The 18,717-nt window shown below is 41.2% G+C and overlaps 1 protein-coding gene across 1 annotated transcript in view; it reads right to left on the bottom strand.

Moving 5' to 3' along the window:
- LOC126161236 (sodium channel protein Nach-like) overlaps positions 1 to 18,717 on the bottom strand; it is a 230,827-nt gene that overhangs the window by 28,631 nt on the left and 183,479 nt on the right. The window contains exon 9 of the mRNA XM_049916977.1: positions 9,941 to 10,100. Within this exon, the coding sequence (XP_049772934.1) occupies positions 9,941 to 10,100 (160 nt within the window). The remainder of the gene's footprint in view (positions 1 to 9,940; positions 10,101 to 18,717) is intronic.

Genomic DNA, 18,717 nt, shown 5'->3' with positions numbered 1-18,717 from the left:
TTAGTTATGTGATCAACCCATCTAATCTTCAGCATTCTTCTGTAGCACCACATTTCAAAAGCTTCTGTTCTCTTCTTGTCCAAACTATTTATCGTCCATGTTTCACTTCCATACATGGCTACACACCATACAAATACGTTCAGAAACGACTTCCTGACATTTAAATCAATACTCGATGTTAACAAATTTCTGTTATACAGAAACGCTTTCCTGGCCATTGCCAGTCTACATTTTATATCCTCTCTACTTCGACCATCATCAGTTATTTTGCTCCCCAAATAGCAAAACTCCTTTACTACTTTAAGTGTCTCATTTCCTAATTAATTCCCTCAGCATCACCCGACTTAATTCGACTACATTCCATTATCCTCATTTTGCTTTTGTTGATGTTCATCTTATACTCTCCTTTCAAGACACTGTCCATTCCATTCAACTGCTCTTCCAAGTCCTTTGCTGTCTCTGACAGAATTACAATGTCATCGGCGAACCTCAAAGTTTTTATTTCTTCTCCATGGATTTTAATGCCTACTCCGAACTTTTCTTTTGTTTCCTTCACTGCTTGCTCAATATACAGATTGAATAGCATTGGGGAGAGACTACCACCCTGTATCACTCCCTTCCCAACCATTGCTTCCCTTTCATGTCCCTCAACTCTTACAACTGCCATCTGCTTTCTATAAAAATTGTAAATAGCCTTTTGCTCCCTGTATTTTATCCCTGCCACCTTCAGAATTTGAAAGAGAGTATTCCAGTTAACATTGTCAAAAGCTTTCTCTAAGTCCACAAATGCTAGAAACATAGGTTTGCCTTTCCTTAATCTTTCTTCTAAGACAAGTCGTAGGGTCAATATTGCCTCACATGTTCCAACATTTCTGCGGAATCCAAACTGATCTTCCCAGAGGTCGGCTTCCACCAGTTTTTCCATTCATCTGTAAAGAATTCGTGTTAGTATTTTGCAGCTGTGACTTATTAAACTGATAGTTCGGTAGTTTTCACATCTGTCAACACCTGCTTTCTTTGGGATTGGAATTATTATATTCTTGTTGAAGTCTGAGGGAATTTCGCCTGTCTCATACATCTTGCTCACCAGATGGTAGAGTTTTGTCAGGAACGGCTCTCCTAAGGCCGTCAGTAGTTCTGATGGAATGTTGTCTATTCCCGGGGCCTTGTTTTGACTCAGGTCTTTCAGTGCTCTGTCAAACTCTTCACACAGTATCCTATCTCCCATTTCATCTTCATCTACATCCTCTTACATTTCCATTATATTGTCCTCAAGTACACTGCCCTTGTATAGACCCTCTATATACTCCTTCCACCTTTCTGCTCTCCCCTCTTTGCTTAGAACTGAGTTTCCATCTGAGCTCTTGATATTCATGCAAGTGGTTCTCTTTTCTCCAAAGGTCTCTTTAATTATCCTGTAGGCAGTATCTATCTTACCCCTCGTGAGATAAGCCTCTACATCCTTACATTTGTCCTCTAGCCATCCCTGCTTAGCGATTTTGCACTTCCTGTCGATCTCGTTTTTGAGACGTTTGTATTCCTTTTTGCCTGCTTCATTTACTGCATTTTTGTATTTTCTCCTTTCATCAATTAAATTCAGTATCTCTTCTTTTACCCAAGGATTTCTACTAGACCTCTTCTTTATACCTACTTGATCCTCTGCTGCCTTCACTATTTCATCCCTCAAAGCTACCCATTCTTCTTCTACTGTATTTCTTTCCCCCATTCCTGTCAATTGTTCCCTTACGCTCTTCCTGAAACTCTGTACAACCTCTGGTTCTTTCAGTTTATCCAGGCCCCATCTCCTTAAATTCCCACCTTTTTGCAGTTTCTTCAGTTTTAATCTACAGTTCATAACCAATAGATTGTGATCAGAGTTCACATCTGCCCCTGGAAATGTCTTACAATTTAAAACCTGGTTCATAAATTTCTGTCTTACCATTATATAATCTATCTGAAACCTTTTTGTATCTCCAGGGTTCTTCCATGTACACAACCTTCTTTCATGATTCTCGAACCAAGTATTAGCTATGATTAAGTTATGCTCTGTGCAAAATTCTACCAGGTGGCTTTCTCTTACATTAGCCCTAATCCATATTCACCTACTACGTTTCCTTCTCTTCCTTTTCCTACTGTTGAATTCCAGTCACCCATTACTATTAAATTTTCATCTCCCTTCACCACCTGAATAATTTCTTTTATTTCATCATACATTTCATCAATTTCTTCATCATCTGCAGAGCTAGTTGGCATATAAACTTGTACTACTGTAGTAGGCATGGCCTTCATATCTATCTTGGCCACAATAATGCGTTCACTATGCTGTTTGTAGTAGCTTACCCGCACTCCTATTTTGTTATTCATTATTAAACCTACTCCTGCATTACCCTTATTTGATTTTGTATTTATAACCCTGTATTCACCTGACCAAAAGTCTCGTTCCTCCTGCTACCAAACTTCACTAATTCCCACTATATCTAACTTTAACCTATTCATTTCCGTTTTTAAATTTTCTAACCTACCTGCCCGATTAAGGGATCTGACATTGCACGCTCCGGTCCGTAGAACGCCAGTTTTCTTTCTCCTAATAATGACGTCCTCTTGAGTAGTCCCCTCCCAGAGATCTGAATGAGGGACTCTTTTACCTCCGGAATATTTTACCCAAGAGGACACCATCAACAATTAATCATACAGTAAAGCTGCATGCGCTCGGGAAAAATTACGGCTGTAGTTTCCCCTTGCTTTCAGCCATTCACAGTACCACAACAGCAAGGCCGTTTTGGTTAGCGTTACAAGTCGAGATCAGTCAATCATCCAGACTGTTGCCCCTGCAACTACTGAAAAGGCTGCTGCCCCTCTTCAGGAACCACACGTTTGTCTGGCCTCTCAACAGATACCCCCCACCCCCGCTGTGGTTGCACCTACAGTATGGCTATCTGTATCATTGAGGCATGCAAGCCTCCCCACCAATGGCAAGGTCCATGGTTCATAGTGGGTATATATGGTAAGGATGCTATTAGTGAAACAACATGTCATGAGTGGTTTCAATGCATCAAGAATGGTGATTTTAATGTCGTAGACCAGCATAGGGGTGGAAGAGAGAATGTTTTCAAAAATGCAGAATTGGAGACATTGCTCAGTGAAGACTCACGTCAAACTCAAGAAGAATTGGCACGATTAGTGGGAGTGACACAGCAAGCCATTTCAAAATGTCTCAAGGCTATGGGCATGATTCAGAAAGAAGGAACTTGGGTCCCATGTGAGCTGAAACCAAGAGACGTTGAACAGCATTTGTGTTTGTGCTTCAGAGGCAGAAACAGAAGGGATTTCTGCATCGCATTGCAACTGGGCGTGAAAAATGGGTTCATTATGATAATCTTAAATGCAAAAAATCATGGGGATATCCCGGCCATGCTTCCATGTCGACAGCCAGACCGAATTCATGGCTCCAAGATCATGCTCTGCATTTGGTGGGACCAGTTTGGCGACCTGTACTGCTGCTGTTGTTGTGGTCCTCAGTCCTGAGACTGGTTTGATGCAGCTCTCCATGCTACTCTATCCTGTGCAAGCTACTTCATCCGCCAGTAACTACTGCAACCTACATCCTTCTGAATCTGCATAGTGAACTCATCTCTTGGTCTCCCTCTACGATTTTTACCCTCCACGCTGCCCTCAAATACTAAATTGGTGATCCCTTGATGCCTCAGAACATGTCCTACCAACCGATCCCTTCTTCTCGTCAAGTTGTGCCACAAACTTCTCTTCTCCTCAATTCTATTCAGTACCTCCTCATTAGTTATGTGATCAACCCATCTAATCTTCAGCATTCTTCTGTAGCACCACATTTCAAAAGCTTCTATTCTCTTCTTGTCCAAACTATTTATTGTCCATGTTTCACTTCCATACACGGCCACACTCCACACAAATACTTTCAGAAACGACTTACTGACACTTAAATCTACGGTTGATGTTAACAAATTTCTCTTCTTCAGAAACGCTTTCCTTACCATTGCCAGTCTACATTTTATATCCTCTCTACTTCGACCATCGTCAGTTATTTTGCTCCCCAAACAGCAAAACTCCTTTACTACTTTAAGTGTCTCATTTCCTAATCTAATTCCCTCAGCATCACCTGATTTAATTCGACTACATCCCATTATCCTCGTTTTGCTTCTGTTGATGTTCATCTTATATTCTCCTTTCAAGACACTGTCCATTCCGTTCAACAGCTGTTCCAAGTCTTTTGCTGTCTCTGACAGAATTACAATGTCGTCGGCGAACCTCAAAGTTTTTATTTCTTCTCCATGGATTTTAATACCTACTCCAAATTTTTCTTTTGTTTCCTTCACTGCTTGCTCAATATACAGATTGAATAACATCGGGGAGAGGCTACAATCCTGTCTCACTCCCTTCCCAACCACTGCTTCCCTTTCGTGTCCCTCGACTCTTATAACTGCCATCTGGTTTCTGTACAAATTGTAAATAGCCTTTCGCTCCCTGTATTTTACCCCTGCCACCTTCAGAATTTGAAAGAGAGTATTCCAGTCAACATTGTCAAAAGCTTTCTCTAAGTCTACAAATGCTAGAAATGTAGGTTTGCCTTTCCTTAATCTAGCTTCTAATATAAGTCATAGGGTCAGTATTGCCTCACTTGTTACAATATTTCTACGGAATCCAAACTGATCTTCCCTGAGGTTGGTTTCTACTAGTTTTTCCATTCATCTGTAAAGAATTTGCATTAGTATTTTGCACCGGTGACTTATTAAACTGATAGTTCGGTAATTTTTGCATCTGTCAACACCTGCTTTCTTTGGGATTGGAATTATTATATTCTTCTTGAAGTCTGAGGGTATTTCCCCTGGCTCATACATCTTGCTCACCAGATGGTAGAGTTTTGTCAGGACTGGCTCTCCCAAGGCTGTCAGTAGCTCTAATGGAATGAGGTGTTAAAACCGAGAGAAACAATCTCAGGTGCTCATTATCAAATGCAATTAATATTTTTGAGCATTGAATTAAAAGACAAATGGCCCCAATACAGTGAGAGGCAGCATGAGAACGCTCGACCACATGTTGCGAAAGAGGTCAAAACATACTTGGAAACGTTGAAATAGGAAGTCCTACCCCACCTGCCGTATTCTCCAGTTATTGCTCCCTATGAATATCACCAGTTTAGATCAATGGTGCAATGCCTGGGTAACCAACACTTCTGATTTCATGAAGAAATCACAAATTGGATCGATTTGTGGATCGCTTCAAAAGATGAACAATTTTTTTGACGCAGGATTCGTACATTGACTGAAAGATGGGAGAAAGTAGTGGCCAGCGATGGAAAATACTTTGAATGATACATGTGTAATCAATTTGTTTCATTAAAGCCTCAAATCTCAGGGAAAAAATGGCGGAAGCAAAGTTGTACAACTTGTATATTTTCAGAACCCATGCTGACTGGCAAGGAGGAAGTCTCTCCTGATGTTCAAGTTCAGAATATGTTCTAAGATTTTTAAGCAAATTGTTGTCAGTAATCAAATGGCATCACTCTTAAGACTGGAGATACAGGTTCAGTTACAAAACAATGCACCATGAATTGATGTATGCACACCTGTCATCTAACTGGCAATATTCTGATAAATGCTGGTCACTTTTTTCACAAAAAAACTTCCAAGCAGCACAAAAACATATATTAGAGAGGAAAATACTATTAAAAAATCAATTAAAAGCTTATTTAGGTTCATTGTTTCCATACAGTATTAAAAAGAATACAGAAACTAGATGTTAAACATTCATAATAAAACCATAAAATGCATTCATCAAAGTGAGCAACTACTCAGTATAAGCTTTGGTTACTTTGTGAAAATGTTTGTGATTTTCTTTTCGTTCATTTATGGAAAGCACCATTCTGAGGTGGCTAGAAAAGAAGTTCAAGCAAATGCTAAGATACAGAATGAGATTTTCACTCTGCAGCAGAGTGTGCGCTGATATGAAACTTCCTGGCATATTAAAACTGTGTGTTGGACTGAGACTCGAACTCGGGACCTTCGCCTCTCACGGGCAAGTGCTCTACCAACTGAGCTACCCAAGCATGACTCACGCCCCATCCTCACAGCTTAACTTCTGCCAGTATCTCGTCCCCTACCTTCCAAACTTTACAGGAGCTCTTCTGCGAACCTAGCAGAACTAGCACTTCTGAAAGAAAGGATATTGTGGAACATGGCTTAGCCACAACCTGGGGGATGTTTCCAGAATGATATTTTTACTCTGCAGTGGAGTGTGCGCTGATATGAAACTTACTGGCAGATTAAAACTGTGTGTTGGACTGAGACTCGAACTCGGGACCTTCGCCTCTCACGGGCAAGTGCTCTACCAACTGAGCTACCCAAGCATGACTCACGCCCCATCCTCACAGCTTAACTTCTGCCAGTATCACGTCCCCTACCTTCCAAACTTTACAGGAGCTCTTCTGCGAACCTAGCAGAACTAGCACTTCTGAAAGAAAGGATATTGTGGAACATGCCTGAGCCACAACCTGGGGGATGTTTCCAGAATGATATTTTCACTCTGCAGTGGAGTGTGCGCTGATATGAAACTTACTGGCAGATTAAAACTATGTGCCGGACCGAGACTCGAACTCGGGACCTTCGCCTTTCGTGGGCAAGTGCTCTACCAACTGAGCTACCCAAGCATGACTCACGACCCATCCTCACAGTGCACACTCCGCTGCAGAGTGAAAATCTCAGTCTGGAAACATACCCCAGGCTGTGGCTAAGCGATGTCTCCGCAATATCCTTTCTTTCAGGAGTGCTAGTTCTGCAAGGTTCGCAGGAGAGCTTCTGTAAAGTTTGGAAGGTAGGAGACAAGGTACTGGCAGAAGTAAAGCTGTGAGGATGGGGCGTGAGTCGTGCTTGAGTAGCTCAGTTGGTAGAGCACTTGCCTGTGAAAGGCGAAGGTCACAAGTTCGAGTCTCGGTCCGGCACACAGTTTTAATCTGCCAGGAAGTTTCATATAAGTGCACACTCCACTGCAGAGTGAAAATCTCATTCTCGAAACATTCCCCAGGCTGTGGCTAAGCCATGTCTCCGCAATATCCTTTCTTTTGGGAGTGCTAGTTCTGCAAGGTTCGCAGGAGAGCTTCTGTAAAGTTTGGAAGGTAGGAGACGAGGTAGTGGCAGAAGTAAAGCTGTGAGGGCGGGTCGTGAGTTGCGCTTGGGTAGCTCAGTTGGTAGAGCACTTCCCTGCGAAAGGCGAAGCTCCTGAGTTCGAGTCTTGGTCCGGCACACAGTTTTAATCTGCCAGGTAGTTTCAAATGCTAAGATAATAGGAAAATAGAATATGTAATCTGAGTGGAGAACAGTGTGTCTGCTGCTGTGTGTTAGTACTAATTTACTCCAAAAATGCTTTTCCATTTTATATTGTGTATTATTGATGCTGTTTATTAGTACTTATCTGTGTAAAAACAGTCTTTTTATCACTTAAAACATATTTCTTATGTTTCTGTATCTGTAATTAATTTATATACAAACTAGATTTTCTCTTGTGTCTTCACTAACATATGCATTCGACATATATATTGCATGCATCTCTTCCTGCCACCTCTCTGTGTCTACCACTTCTATCCCTTCCATCTTCCCTCTGTCCACATTATTCTCCCACCCCTACTGTCCATCTCCTCCTCCCCACTGTCACTGTCTCTTCATCTTCTTCTCTCCCTCCCTTTGTACATTTCCTCTACCCCCTCTCTCCAATACCTCACTCCCCCTCTCTCTGTCCATATCCTCTTCCCCATCTTTCTGTTTGTTTCTTCTTCCCCACTTTATCCGTCCATTTATTCCTCCCCCCCCCCCCCTCTCTCTATCTGTTCATCTCCTGCTCCACCCTCCCATCTTGTTCATATCCTTCTCCCCCTTTTTCTCTATCTCCTCCTTCTCCTCTCTCTGTCCATTTCATCCTGTTCCCTTCCCTGTGCATCCTCTCTTGCTCCCTTAGAGCCCTATCTATCCCCTCCCGCCCGTTCTCTCTGTCCATCCTCTTCTGTATCAATCTCAACCTTCCCCCCAGCCATGCTCATCCACACATATAGATCCCAAAAAACAGATCAATAAAGCCGAAACTACTCAAACACTATAGCCTGTTGTGGTGGGCAGCCTAGACGTTGGGGGCTGGAAAACCATTACTTGCCCTTGACATGTAGGCTGCTCTGCAAAGTAGGTTGATAAGGCAGATCAATACTATTCCAACACAACAAAACTGTTGTGAAGGGTAGCTTATGCAACAGGGGCTTGAAACCACACACATGTCTGTATCTCTGCAAATATTAGAGTTTGAGTGCTATAAACTGCTCTATGTTGGTGCTCTCATGGCATGGAGTTGATTGTCAAATTTGGCCCACTTCAGTCCAGGGACCTGGTTGTAGTTCTTACAGATATATAAATATGCTCAACTTCGAGTGTGTGTGTTGCAAATTTTGTTTAAAGCCGTGTGAACTTATCATGCATATCACTACAAAATATGCTCCACAGTACTATTTCCAACACTGTTAGAGATGTTAAAGGAAGCAGCTTGTTAAAAATAAGAAAAAGGAGAAAGGTACAGCATGCCTCTTGTAACGCAATTTTAGTACTATATTTCTGTGTAAAATACACTGACTGTGTAGAAAACCTAAAGTTAAATGTGATACAAATATAGTAAATGCAGAAGAGTCAATATACTGGGCTGTACTATAACTTAAAAAAGTTTTATAACCCAATAGTGATGTTGCCATCCACACTACCTTCTTACATTTTCGTCATTATAGATCATACGTTAATATTATGAAAAGGATAGATTGCTACTCATAATATAGTGAAGATGCTGAGTCACAGATATAGCACAAGAAAAAGACTGTTAAGAAACAAGCATTCAGCCAAAAGGCCTACGTCCAAATTAGACAACATACACACTTACACATTCTCGCAAACACAACTTACACACACACTACCACTGTCTCTTGCTGCCGAAGCAATATTATGAGCAGCTGCACATGATTGGAGAAGCAGTCTGGCTGCCGGGGATAAGGAGGAGATGGGGTGGAGAGGGGGAGGGATAGCAAGGTAGGGGTGATGGACAGTAAAGTGGAGTGGGAACAGGGAAGGACAATGACTAATGAAGGCTGAGGCCAGGGGGCGTTATAGGAATGTAGGATATATTGCAGGGAGAATTCTCAACTGCACAGTTCAGAAAAGCTGCAGTTGGTAGGAATGACCCAGATGGCACAGGCTGTGAAGCAGTCATTAACATGTGTTGGGCAGCATGCTCAGCAAGTGGGTGATCCAGCTACTTCCTCATCACAGTCTGTTGGTAGCCATTTGTGCAAGCAGACAGCTAGTTGGTTGTCATGGCCACACAGAATGCAGCACAATGGACACAGCTTAGGTTGTAGATCACATGACTTGTTTCACAGGCAGCCCTGCCTTTGATGGGATAGGTGATTCTTGTGACCGGAATGGAGTAGCTGGTGGTGGGAAGATGTACGGGACAGGTCTTGCATCTACGTTATCTAGGCTATTACAGGGATATGAGCAATGAGGCAAGGGCTTGGGAGCAGGGGTTGTGTCGGGATGGACAAGGATATTGTCTAGGTTTGTTGGGTTGTGGAATACCACAGTGGGAGGGATGGGAAGGATAGTGGGTAGGACTTTCCTCATTTCAGAGCATGAGGAGAGGTAGTCGGAACCCTGGCAGAGAATGGGATTCAGTTGCTCCCATCCTGGGTGGTATTGAGTCCTGAGGGGAATGCTCCTCTGTGGTTGGACGGTGGGGCTATGGGAGGTGGTGAGTGACTGGAGAAATACGCTGATCACTCAGCACTGGATTCTCTATGAATTATTTGAAAATATGCACTTAATTTCTGTTGTGAACTTCCATTTTTACATTAGCAATATGCAAGTTAGAGCTTACACATACTTACAAGAACTCATCAGGCATGAACTGGCTGGCTTCAAAGTCACCACTCGAGTACTGCACATCGTACTCTACAACGTTGCACAATGAGGGGCAGTGACATGCAATCGAGGCATTCATTTGCTTCGATGGACTCTCATCCAGGTGACGACGAGTTCGCAGCATATCTGGAATGCAAAAGTGTTATGATATACTGCACACCTGAAAGGTGATTAGTGGTTTGTAAGTGCAAGTCATAAATGATGCATTCACTTGGGAAAGGAAGCTGTCACAGTTCTATTGATGTCATGTATGCCCATTCATTCATCCATTCATTCATTTCACTGACACATCAAGTTCTATCAGTCCCATAATGAAGCAGAGCCTTCAGCAATGTGGAATGAGTCAAGGTGTACACTAACCAGCAGGAGGCACCACTTCAGGCTACTTCTGTAATGTGTACTAACAATAAATTACCACTAGTGCTAATCTACTCAACTGATAATTATGGTACATCATTTTAACTTAACACAGATCATTACTGCATACTGGCAAAGTTGGGACATATCTAATATCAATATTAGACTTATACAGAATTTATGTTCCTGAGTCAAAGTATTTAGATATATTGTGAAGAAGTTGCTAATGAGGTATTCTTTTACATTGTGTTTAAATATAAGGGAGACTTTTCAGTTTCCTACCTGATGTTCACTGTCAACCTGTTATACAGACTTTTGCACTAGAACATAAAACTTCATTCTGAACTTTAGAAAAGGTTGCAGAGTCCATACAGATATTAGTTTTACTTCCAGCATTGTCACTGTGAATTGCTGAGGTCATCCTAAATTCACTCTTGTTGTTAACCACTAATTCTACCTGGCATATAAATGTAGAATCCACAGGTATCTGCAAGAAGTTTTGCTATCAAATTTACTCAATATTGTTATTGTACCCTGTTGTAGAATAAATATATATTTTTTCATCTTAGTCTCAGTACCCAGAACATTATGCCATAAGAGAGCACTGAGTGAAAGTGTGCAAAAGTACATTAGCAATGTTGTTCACGGGTAAGCAGAGAGAGGGATATTTCTGAGTGCAAAGCACTCAGTGCTGAGCTTTTCAGTTAATTTGCCCACATGCTGCTGCCAACCCAGTTTACTACACTACGTGATCAAAAGTATCTGGACAACTGGCTGAAAATGACTTAGAAGTTCGTGGTGCCCTCCATTGGTAATGCTGGAATTCAATATGGTGTTGGCCCACCCTTAGCCTTGATGACAGCTTCCACTCTCACAGGCATACAGTCAGGCACTGGAAGGTTTCTTGGCAAATGGCAACCCATTCTTCATGGAGTGCTGCACTGAGGAGAGGTATTGATGTTGATTGGTGAGGCCTGGTACGAAGATGGCATTCCGAAACATCCCAAAGGTGTGCTACAGGGTTTAGGTCAGGACTCTCTGCAGGCCAGTCCATTACAGGGATGTTATTGTCATGTATCCACTCCACCACAGGCCATGCATTATGAACAGGTGGTCGATCATGTTGAAAGATGCAGTCACCATCCCCCAAGCAAGAAGGTGCTTAAAACATCAATGTAGGCCTGTGCTGTGATAGTGCCATGCAAAAAAACATAGGATGCAAGCCCTCTCCATGAAAAACACACCATAACACCACTGCCTCCGAATTTTACTGTTGGCACCACACTCGCTGACAGATGACGTTCACTGGGCATTTGCCATACCCACACCCTGCCATCGGATCACCACATTGTGTACCATGATTTGTCACTCCACACAACATTTTTCCACTGTTCAATCGTCCAATGTTTATGCTCCTTACACCAAGTGAGGTGTCATTTGGCATTTACCGGCATGATGTGTAGCTTATGAGCAGCCGCTTGACCATGAAATCCAAGTTTTCTCACCTCCCGCCTAACTGCCATAGTACTTGCAGTGGATCCTGATGCAGTTTGGAATTTCTGTGCGATGGTCTGGATAGATGTCTGCTTATTACACATTATGACCCTCTTCAACTGTTGGCTGTCTCTGTCAGTCAACAGCTGAGGTTGGCCTGTACGCTTTTGTGCTGTATGTATCCCTTCACTATTACATCAGAAACAGTGGACCTACGGATGTTTAGGCATGTGGAAATCTCACGCACAGACGTATGACACAAGTAACACCCAATCACCTGACCACATTTGCAGACTGTGAGATCCATGGAGTGCCCCATTCTCCTCTCTCACGATGTCTAATGACTACTGAGGTCGCTGTTATAGAGTACCTGGCAGTAGGCGGCAGCACAATGCACCTAATATGAAAAACATGTTTTTGGGGGTGTCCAGATTCTTCTGATCACATAGTGTATCTGTATGGTACCCAGGTGCTTCATACATGGAGCCTCATGCATTGTATGCCCACTGATCTCTACTTATGGTACCTGTAAGTCAATTTTGTTTAATATGAGTTTTTGAAAGATTAGTGGTTAAGGTGTTTGTTACAAATAAGCTGTAAGTCTGCCCCATTATTCTCTTGGATGCATCTAGTGTGGGCAATGTTTGGTCCTTTTATCAATATACCTGTGTCATTAGCAACCATTACAGTTTTTAAAGAATCCTCAAAAGTCCTCAGTAAATCATTTATGTTGACCAACAACAGGTGTGGGTCAAGAACCAAAACCTTGTTGTACACCATATTTAATGTTTCTCTCACTCTGAATCCAGTCTTACTCCTGTTGTATTATTTGCTAATGTGACCCTCTGTTTCTTGTTGTTAAGATAAATCTACATACATGTAATGGGAAGGCCTTTAATACCATACTATTTATCTTTAATTGCACAAGTTTTAGATCTACACAATCAAAGGTCATGGCAAAACTACAGAAAGGCCAACAGGGTAATTTTTATTGTTTAGTTCTACTAGAATTGAGTTTGTGAGATCATATACTGCATTCTCAGTGGACAAAATTTTATGGAAGCCAGACTGAACTGAAGTTAAAATGTTGTACACAGAAAGATAATTTGGTACTCTGTTGTAAGTAACTGACTCAAACATTTTGAGAATACAGCAAGGAGAGAGATGTGTCTATAATTATGAGTCACTCTCTTATCTCCACTTTCATATATTGGTGTTATTACTGCACATTTCATCTTTCAGGAAATATTCCTTGACTCATTGAATAATTACAAAGGTGACTCAAGGGTGGCACTCCCAAGTCACCACAAGATTTTAGTACCCTACCTGACATGCCATAGTGCCCAGAAGAGCTACTACTTTTTAAAGACCTTGTGATTTTTGGGAGATCTCTAACAGATCAGTTGTCAAAATTGATGTGAGGCAGTGAAGTAAGCATTAACTGTTTAAGTAAGTTTATTATATCTTCTTTTGATGGACAATTTTTTGTCCCATTGTTATCAGCTACTGTTATGAAGAAGTCATCGAATTCAGTAGCCAGTGCTTTTAATTCTGTATCATCTGTCTTCCTGCTACTGCCACCAGAGAGTTCAGTATCATTTGTCTTGCTGTGTTTATTCATTTTGTGCCTAATAATGCTCCAAACAGTCCATCCCTTGTTCTTGGAATTTTGAATTTTTTGTACATAGCATGTGATTTTTGCCTTCCTGTTGACATGCTGAAGTTTTTGCTACTCCTTTGCAGTAAACAATGCTTTCTCTCCCTATCAAAAGATATTTTGGTCCCAGATGTTAGCCACCCACTTTCTTGTCTTCCACTGAAAATGTGCCTGGCCCACTGTAAGGGAAAACTGATTTGACAATGTTATAAGAATATTTTTAGGGCAAAATTAAATTTCTCATTTATGTCTTCCAATTTTTCATCCTCTATTGGCTACAGAGAAGAGAGACTAGCTGCTAGGTTTGTGAACTGCAGTAATTGTGAATGAGATGTCAACACACTCAGCAACATTTACATTGCAAGGGATGGAATTTGCGTACTGTGTGCCACCCCGTTCATTGGACAGAGTATTAAACAGATTAAAAAAAATGCATCACTTCAAAAATTTGTGGCGCTATTTTTCTGGGACTATCAGGATCTTTTCTGGGACTGTCAGTAGATAATACTCGTTACTTTCACATTACATGAAACAACTAACAGTGGCAAAGATTACTGCATGTCTTCTTGATGGGTTTACAATGTTATTTGCAACCACCAAAGGGGCAATTTTGGGACCTACAACAGTGCACATTTGTCTATTTCTAGGCTCACATGTATATGGCTGTGCATTGACCGGGACATAGTTAAATCAGTATAGTGTGGTCGTAGGGATTTAAGATCCTCTCTCTCTCTCTCTCTCTCTCTCTCTCTCTCTCTCTCTCTCTCTCTCCCCCTCCCTCCCTCTGTGTGTGTGTGTGTGTGTGTGTGTGTGTGTGTGTGTGTGTGTGTGTTTTAGATGTTTTAGACATACACTCTTTGTCAATTCTGTTTTATTAGTGTCATAATGTACTTAATCTAAATCATTTGATTTAGGTAAAGTAGACACACCACAATTTTGTTAAATCTTCACCTTGAACATAAAACAACTACCTAATAATAGCACAATAAATTTATAAACAATAAAAAAGTCTAATACTAAAGTTTCCTGTCTGCTCCTAACATGAATGCCTAAACCATGAACAGAGCCCGGTTTGTCAAGAGCAGAACATTGAATGGAAGCTGGATATGACAACAAGAAAGTTCAAATACAATGTAGGGTTGAAATCCAATATGCAGAAGGGCATGATTAATAGCAGGTCATACAACAGTCTGTACTAGGCTGCATCACTTCTGACAGCCTATCCCCATTACTGTGAGTGGCTCAGCCCGCATGACATGCCACACATGCCCCTGGTGACGATTGTTGATTCTGATTTGGAGTACCTCGAGTGCTGTTGATACTGGCCGTTTGTGGGGATATAAAATTCCTTGCCCCAAAAATTGACATATAGGGCCATAATTGTCCAAATTTTATGCAAGTGCTGGTGGTGGTGGTGGGGGGGGGGGAGGGGGGGGGGGGAGGTAGGTGGAGGGAGCATTAAACAGCAGACCACCTTACTGACAGATCTGGAACTGTGAACTTGAGGCTGGCCAACCCACAGCCTGGCTGAGAACTGTGTGGGCAGCGGGGTTGGCAGGGGTGGCTGTGCAGCAAAGGCAGCAGACTATGCCAGTATAACAGGGTGTAAAAATGAAGGTGGATTCCTAACCCATTTTACATTTTCTTCACAACAAAATTTTTAATTTTTATTTTTTAAAAAATATCTTCGAGATTATTAAATACATGACAAAGTGCACAGCACCAGAAAACTTGAATATTTACTCAGGACTTAGCCAACTTGATTTTATTATCCAGTACATTCATTTAGTTAATTAGAAGTCATTGGTGTAATAAGTTCACCTAAAATCTGTGCTAATTGCAAGATACTAATAATGTAAAACTTCATTATCATTGTTCACATGTAAACTTATACCTGGTTACTAACTTTTTGATAGAATAGAGGAAAAATACAGATAAATTATTCTGGCATTTATACAGCTAATGCTGGAAATATGTTAGCAACTTTTGCACTAGTTTAGTTTGAGAATAATTAACATTTACAGTTAAAACATTGTTACTGAAACAGAATACCATATTTTAGTATATAAGACAGCAGAATTTAATAGCAATTATTGTTTTACCTAAAGTTCCGCATTTAGAAGAAGTTTCCCTTACTATTCCTTTTGTCAGAAGCATGCACTTGCACGATGTTTTAGTAGTAATCTCTGTCTTATATACTACCCTGTCTTTCAACTTTAAGCTCTCAGGGCTTTCAAGACTCATCCTGGGCAGCCCCCAACAATCCGTCTTTCCTTCTCACCCCCTCCAGTAAGTCTCCCCTGACCCAGGGTTCTGGGTGACTGTACCCCTTTCCCTAAACCTCTCCAGTTATTTTCCTTCACCCCTCTTCCCTTCCCCTTCAACTCTTCTGCCAGAAGAAGGAGCCACTGGTTCCAAGAGTTTGTACAAGTTAAATCCTTTTGTGTGCGTGTTCCCCTGCTGCCGCAGGGTGAATAGATTTTTTATCTATCCACTTACATTATATTGTCAATAAATCTTAATTTGTAATATGTAAGAAAACAGCAGACAACAATAGCTGAAAGTAGACTTAATTATTTAATCTTACATGAGAAAAGCTTCTGGCCATTTTAGTTGATCTGTGGCAGGTTGTGAAACAGGTGAGACCTCTGTCTAAAAAGTGCTGCTGTTGAATTAGCACTAATTACAACTCATGCAATGTGCCAAGTTTCATCTAAATTCTAATTCTTCAGAGTTTATACAAGGATTGTTTTTCAGTGATTGACTGTGAACTCATAACTAGTTTCATGTGCTGTTTTAATCTTCAATAGTGCTTGCTATGACAATAAGATCAGACTCTGAACTGTGTTATTTCCAAATATGCTCACTGTGCAGAGTGTTTTCATTCTGATATAAGTATCTGCTTGAAAGGGTAGTTGTAATTAGTGATTATGTTAATGATTTACTTCCCAGAAGTAAACTTTTGTCACTTCAGTGTTAGGCTACTGCACTCAAACAATCATGTTACGTGACATCACTCAAGTGTAGTATGTGGCTTATCCTGGAAACATATACTGAACACTGGTAGGATAGGCGTTGGATAGTGGTGCCCCGAGGCAACAGTAGGATGTCAGCAGGGTGGATAACTTACAGAGGTGGTGTCTGGAATGCTCTTTCTGATGCTGGAGAGCAAGGGATTCATCTTCAGAGATGTGATGTATGTAGCAGGTATTCCACACAGTAGCAGTATGTTGTGGAGGGAGCAGAGGTGGTTCTGGGATGGAGATGTGATGGGGATGGAGACATGACCTTCACTTGACCCTCACAAATATAACACAGGAGATACAGAATTTAACTGATGAAAGAAGAAAACATAAAAATGCAGTAAATAAAGCAGGCAAAAGTGAATACAAAAACCTAAAAAATGAAATGGGCAGAATTTGCAAAATGGCTAAGCACGAATGGCTAGATGACAAATGAAAAGATGTAGAAGCATATTTCACTAGGGGAAAGATAGATATTGCCTACAGGAAAATTAAAGAGGCCTTTGGAGGAAAGAGAACCTGCTGTATGAATATCAAGAGCTCAGATGGAAATCCAGCCCTAAGCAAAGAAGGGAAAGCTGAAAGGTGGAAGGAGTACATAGAAGATCTATACAAGGGCAATGTACTTGAGAATAATATTATGGAAATGGAAGCACATGTAGATGAAGATGAAATGGGAGATATGATACTGCATGAAGAATTTGACAGAGCACTGAAAGATTTAAGTCGAAACAAGGCCCCAGGAGTAGACAACATTCCATTAGAACTTGGGAGAGCCAGTCCTGACAAAACTCTACCATCTGGTGAGCAAGATGTATGAGACAGGCAAAATACCCTCAGACTTCAAGAAGAATATAATAATTCCACTCCCAAAGAAAGCAGGTATTGACAGATGTGAAAATTACTGAACTATCAGTTTAATAAGTCATGGTCGCAAAATACCAACACGAATTCCTTACAGAATAATTCAAAAACTGGTAGAAGCTGGTGTCAAAGAAGAACAACATGTATTCTGGAGAAATGTAGGAACACAAGGTAATACTTACCCTACAATTTACCTACCGGTAACAAGATAGATTAAGGGAAGGCAACCCTATGTTTATAATATTTGTAGACTTAGAGAACACTTTTGACAATGTTAACTGGAACACTCTCTTTGAAATTCTGAAGGTAGCAAGTGTAAAATACAAGGTGCAAAAGGCTATTTACAACTTCAACATCTACATCTACATACATACTCTGCAATCCACAATACGGAGAGGGCGGAGGGTACCTCGTACCACAACTAGCACCTTCTCTCCCTGTTCCACTCCCAAACAGAACGAGGGAAAAATGACTGCTTATATGCCTCTGTATGAGCCCTAATCTCTCTTATCTTATCTTTGTGGTCTTTCCACGAAATGTAAGTTGGCAGCAGTAAAATTGTACTGCTGTCAGCCTCAAATGCTGGTTCTCTAAATTTCCTCAGTTGTGATTCACGAAAAGAATGTCTCCTTTCCTCTAGAGACTCCCACCCACGTTCCTGAAGCATTTCCGTAACACTCACATGATGATCAAACCTACCAGTAACAAATCTAGCAGCCCACCTCTGAATTGCTTGTATGTTCTCCCTCAATCCGACCTGATAGGGATCCCAAACGCTCAAGCAGTACTCAAGAATAGGTCGTATTAGTGTTTTATAAGTGGTCTCCTTTACAGATGAACCACATCTTCTCAAAATTCTACCAATGAACCAAAGACGACAATCCGCCTTCCCCACAATTGCCATTACATGCTTGTCCTACTTCATATCGCTCTGCAATGTTACACCCAAATATTTAACTGACGTGACTGTGTCAAGCGCTACACTACTAATGGAGTATTAAAACATAACTGGATTCTTTTTTCTATTCATCTGCATTAATTTACATTTATCTATATTTAGAGTTAGATGCCATTCTTTACACCAATCACAAATCCTGTCCAAGTCATCTTGTATCCTCCTACAGTCACTCAACGATGACACCTTCCCGTGCACCACAGCATCAGCAGCAAACAGCCGCACATTGCTATCCACCCTATCCAAAAGATCATTTATGTAGATAGAAAACAACAGTGGAACTACCACACTTCCCTGGGGCACTCCAGATGATACCCCACCTCCGATGAACACTCACCATTGGGGACAACATACTGGGTTCTATTACTTAAGAAGTCTTCGAGCCACTCACAT

This window comes from Schistocerca cancellata, chromosome 2 (genome assembly GCF_023864275.1).
Source record: "Schistocerca cancellata isolate TAMUIC-IGC-003103 chromosome 2, iqSchCanc2.1, whole genome shotgun sequence".
In the NCBI taxonomy this organism is placed as follows: Eukaryota; Metazoa; Arthropoda; class Insecta; order Orthoptera; family Acrididae; genus Schistocerca; species Schistocerca cancellata.
The sequence above is the reverse complement of the archived record's forward strand: the minus strand, read 5'-3'. Positions and strand labels throughout refer to the sequence as shown.